This window comes from Belonocnema kinseyi, chromosome 1 (assembly GCF_010883055.1).
Source record: "Belonocnema kinseyi isolate 2016_QV_RU_SX_M_011 chromosome 1, B_treatae_v1, whole genome shotgun sequence".
In the NCBI taxonomy this organism is placed as follows: Eukaryota; Metazoa; Arthropoda; class Insecta; order Hymenoptera; family Cynipidae; genus Belonocnema; species Belonocnema kinseyi.
In genome coordinates, this window is record NC_046657.1 from 20,244,275 (window position 1) to 20,249,357 (window position 5,083).

Sequence of the window (5,083 nt, forward strand, 5' to 3'; positions counted from 1 at the left end):
AGTTAAAGTAGTCTCAAATTTAAGACCAATATAAAATTTGAACTCTATTTCAATTTTTCCTTAAAAATTTTCGGTCACATATCCATTTTAGGACAGATGTTAATTTTTTTCTCCTTCTGAAATTTACTTGAAACTAATTTTTTCAATTAAAACCCTCATTTTCAATTTTTCAAGGAATCTTAATAAATTGTTGTTTTTTCAACTTTTTAAAATTCTTGAAAAGCTTCTAAATTATTCATTTAAAATATTTAAAAATATACATTTTATTTACATTTTTTGACATCTTTTCAAGACATAAATTATTTTTTTATTTGTTTAACACCTCTAAATATCCCCTAAACTCATTCCAATTTTTTCTGAATTGATAAGTGTTCAATTGTTATTTGTTCATCAAAATTTTCTGTTGTTTTTAAAGATCCTTAAAAATTTAGTTCAACTTAATATTTCAAAATAAAAATAATTGAAAATTCTTCCAGGAGTTTTAAGATCATTTTTGTAGTGGATTGAAAACTTTCAAAATCCTTAAAAGGTTCAAAATTATATTTCAAAACTTTCAGATATCTCCTCAACTTGCTTGAAATTTGTCGAAATAAATACATTTTTATCTGTTATTCACACATCAAAATTCAACATTTGTACTTTAAGATAAAAAATTATAATTTTTTTTCAAATAAATAGTCAAAAATTTCTGACTATTAAAAAATTTTTCTTTTTCTGAATTAAAAATTTTCAAAGTAAATTCGTTAAAAATGGTATATTTCAGACTAAAGCATCAGATAACAGTTTATATAGTTTCAAATGGAAGTTTAAATTAAATTGATTACTAAGGATCTTGAATTGAAACAGTCCAATGCAATTTCAAAAACTATTAATATTTTATTGTGTAAGTCTTAAAAACTGCATTTTAAAATTCTATTAATTGAAGATATATTCTTAAAAGCAAACATCTAAAATAGAAAGCTTTAATAATAAAAGATTTTAGAATTACACATTGTCAACTAAATTATTTTATAATCAAAAAGTTAGTCAATTTAACTTATCATTAAAAAAAGTTTTATTCAAACTTATTTAAAATTTCATTATACTGGGTGAGCCATTTTAATTAACGCACGCAAATATGTCTGTTCAGGAAAATAAGGGCCATCTAACTGTACTAATAACTGTGACCTTGAGTTCTATTTTCAAGGTCAATTGAATATCAAAGTCAGTTTTTAAAATGGCTACTTCTATTTTTAACACTGGATTCAAAAAGAACCGAAAATTGTGAGTCCCCTTGCCTCAAGGTCAAGATCGTCAAGGTCGTGGCTTAAAAACCTAATAAAAAATTTATTCATCCATAAATCTTCAAAAGTCCAAAGGTTTCTGGAAGATTTTTCAACATTTTACCTGACCTTCTGAAGGTTACTGTAACAAATTAAAAACTATCTTTTTGGAATAAAAATTTTCCGTTCTTGCTGGGTTCGGTGTCAAAAATAGTAGTCCCCCTTTAGACAATGACTTTGAAATTCAAATGATCTTGAAAATTAACCGAAAGTCAAAGTTATTCAATTAGTAAACACTTTTTAACGTTTTTGAAAATATTTATAAGTTCTAAAGTAACAAGATTTCGCCGGAGTTTGTTTGCTCTTTTTAAAGGTATTATTAGACTCAATTCAACAAGGAACCATTAGGAATAGATGCCTTCTTTAGAACCGTATTGAAGGAGGAAATTTACTTCCTAGTGTTGTATATAGCAAACTATAATTTTATTATTTGAAAAATTCTAGTCTGGGCTTGAGGGGAGGTGGGCAAGTCGCCGTAGTCCCCCGACTGGTTCCATGCCTAAGTGCGTGATTTGAGCAGTTTAGTTTGAAAAACAGTTTTCAATTCAATTCAAAATAAACCCTAGAATCTAAATACATTGCCGTTCATGATGCCTAACTTGAATAAGATTGACGCAGGAACTTAGCGCGCGATCTGAAAATTTTGTATTTGCAAATCCAAACTAAAAGTATTTGAAAATAAACCTGGAAATCCAAATAGATTGCAGGTGGTTGATATCTAAATTGTCCGAAATTTACGTAGGAACTTAGTGCGCGATCTAAGCAGTTCAGTCTGGAAAGCATTTCTTGGACCAAATCAAGATGTACTTGAAATTAGGAATTGATAATATTTGTGATGTGTTCAAATTGTACAGGATAGACGTAGCAGCTTGGTGCGCGATCTGAAGAGTCTTATTTAGACATTTAAACTAAAACTAGCCTTATATTAAAATTATTAGAATTATGAAGAAATTTAGTGCGCGGTTTGAGCAGCTCAGTTTAGAAAAGCAGTTCTCAGACCAAATCAAGATGCACCCGGAATCAGGATTTTATTATAGTTATAAAATCTCAAAATTATACTGGATGGACGTAGGTACTTAGTACGTGACCTTAAGTGTTTAATTAGGAAACTAGCGTTTAGACCGACTAAAAATAAACCCTCAAATCTAAATACATTGCCGTTCATGATGCCTAACTTGAGCCGGACTAGCGGCTACCTCTATAATTCGAATTTTCGATAATTCGAACTTTTTTTTTGGTCCCGACTGAAACCTGATGTTTCCCATGTTAATATTTCTCGATAATTCGAATTTCTCGATAATTCGAAGAAATTCGTATACTCTACCGTGATGATAAACTCTATAATTCAAAGTACAGCAGTGAGTAAGTAACAACTGCGATAAACTCATATTTATAACTTAGACGGTTGCATGTGATTGGTCCGTTGCGAGTGGCGCGAGTTGGCGGATGTGACAAGGGTGGGGCTACTAATATAAATAAAGATTGTATGCTCGCGTATTTTAAAGTTGATAGGACTTAGACCTTAACAATTTCGAGAATATGGAGAAGATCAAGTATACAACATTATCATTCAGTGTGAAAGTAAAACTCATGCGATGTGTCGAGAAAGGAATTGAAAGGTAGAAGGACATTGCTGCTGATTTCGGGATTCCTGCAAAATCTCTGACTTCTATCATCAAGAACAAGGAGAAGATTTTAGCTACTTCTAAAAATTCTTTTTTCCAAACGGATTGGAAACGCGTGAAGACATCTTAGTTTCTATTGTTGGAAACGTCGATAGTGGAATAGATGAAATCTGCTCGGAACCAGAATATTCCCTTACCTGATCCTATAATGCAAGAATAAGCTCTGGGTGGTTAGAAAAATTTAAGAATAGGAATGGAATCATCTATAGGACATTAAATGGCGAAAATGCTTTTGTTTCGAAAAAAGACTGAGAAAAGTTTCTGACCGACATTTTGCCTAGCTTGTTAGAAGTGTATGCAATAGAAAATATCTTCAATGAAGATGAAATAGGTATTTTTTTAAATTGTTTACTAGATAAAACTCTGATATTTAAGGGTGGCATGGTGATAAGAAAAGCAAAGATCATGTTACTGTCATGGTCTGCACTAATATGTCTGTTAAACAAAAACTAGAGTTGCTGGTAACAGGAAAATCTAAGAATCCACGATGTTTTAAGGGAGTCAAGTATTTACCAGTGCTTTACGAGAGCAATGAAAAAACTTGGATGACCAGTTCAGTATATGAAGACTGGCTCCATAAAACTGATCACAAGTTTCAAAGAGAAAATCAGAAAGTTCTCCTACTTGTGGTTAATTGTCCAGCTCATCCGAAAGTCTTAATTCAAACTTTGAAAGCCATAAAGGTGGTTTACGTGCCACCAAATTTAACTGCAAAATTGTAACCAATGGATCAAGGAATCATTAAGAAACATAAAGTGAATCACCGGCGGAGTATTATAAAAAGATTGCTCAAGGCTTCAGAAGGGAAAATAAGGTTGCCTGATTTTAATTTATTGGATGCTACTTTTGACTTGAACAAAGGTTGGGCTAATTTCACTAGTGATACAACTGCGAGTTGTCTTCGAAAGGCTGGCTTCGTGAAAGCTAATGTGAAAAATTGTAAAACACAAGAACAAGACGAAAATTTATCGAATGGTACTTCTGAAGAGTGGGATGATCTACAAAGAATATTGGGCTTCACAGAAGTAACTTTTGAAGATTTCATTGATGTGGACACTAAGGTCATTATTGCCAATGAACCTACAGATAGTGAGATATTGGATAGCATAAACGCACAAGGACCTTCAAAATCTGATGATGAGAATGATGTTCTGAACCCAATCTTCGCTGCTTTAGACATGGTCTAAAACTTCTGCGAGAAAAAAAGTTGCATCAAACAGACAAAAATTACTGACTTTATTAAATAATCTGCTATTTTTAAAATACCAAACGGCTCTTCTCAGAGTCACCAAAGTATTATTACGTTGGACAGCTCATTGTTAATTTTAAACTTCTCCATCACAGACATCAACATAATTGCATATTACCCTATTCTCCAATTCTCTGATTCCTCTCAACCTGTCAAAATGTTCACGTTTGATTATGATTTTTTTGACATTATAATATTAACTGGAAAAACATTTTCGCGCTGTCCGCATCGAATGTACTCCAAGGGAAATTCATAATTCGTTCAATGAGACGTATAATAAACGTATAAACGAATTATGTGCGCTTATACTCTTATGTCCGATAATTCGAAGCTTTTCTCGATCCCAGAGCACTTCGAATTGTCGAAGTTTCACTGTAGTTTAAATTAAACTCGGAAATCCTAGTAGATTGCAGGTGGTCGATGACCACATCAAAATGCACTCGGAATTAGGAATTGTTTATAATAGTATGATATCCAAATCATACCAGATAGACTTAAGAACCTACTGCGCGATCTAAGCAGTTCAATTTAAAAATCGGTTCTCAGACCAGTTTAGAATAAACCCAAAAATCTAAATGCATTACTGTTACTGTGCGCGATCTAAAATCAATTTAAAAAAACACGGAAATCCGAATATGATACATCTGTACGACATCCAGATTGATTAAATTATCTGATGTATTCTACTTACCAATAGAGTAAAAGAAAGCTGCCGAAGTTATTAAAAGAATAGGGAAAATGGTCTTCATTATTCTAAAATAGAGGAACCAGTTTCTTGAATAATTTCACAAGAGCCTAAATAATAAATGAATTAAATGCAACGCTTG

The 5,083-nt window shown here is 31.9% G+C and overlaps 1 protein-coding gene across 1 annotated transcript; it reads left to right on the plus strand.

Moving 5' to 3' along the window:
- Positions 1 to 3,732: 3,732 nt before the first annotated feature.
- On the plus strand, positions 3,733 to 4,194 carry LOC117176964. The gene has a single exon (XM_033367396.1). The coding sequence runs from the start codon at positions 3,733 to 3,735 to the stop codon at positions 4,192 to 4,194; it is 462 nt and encodes a 153-aa protein (XP_033223287.1).
- Positions 4,195 to 5,083: the final 889 nt, after the last annotated feature.

What these genes read in the sequence shown, in the direction of transcription:
- LOC117176964 (XM_033367396.1), top strand. Translation starts at nt 3,733, where the DNA reads ATGGATCAAGGAATCATTAAGAAACATAAAGTGAATCACCGGCGGAGT.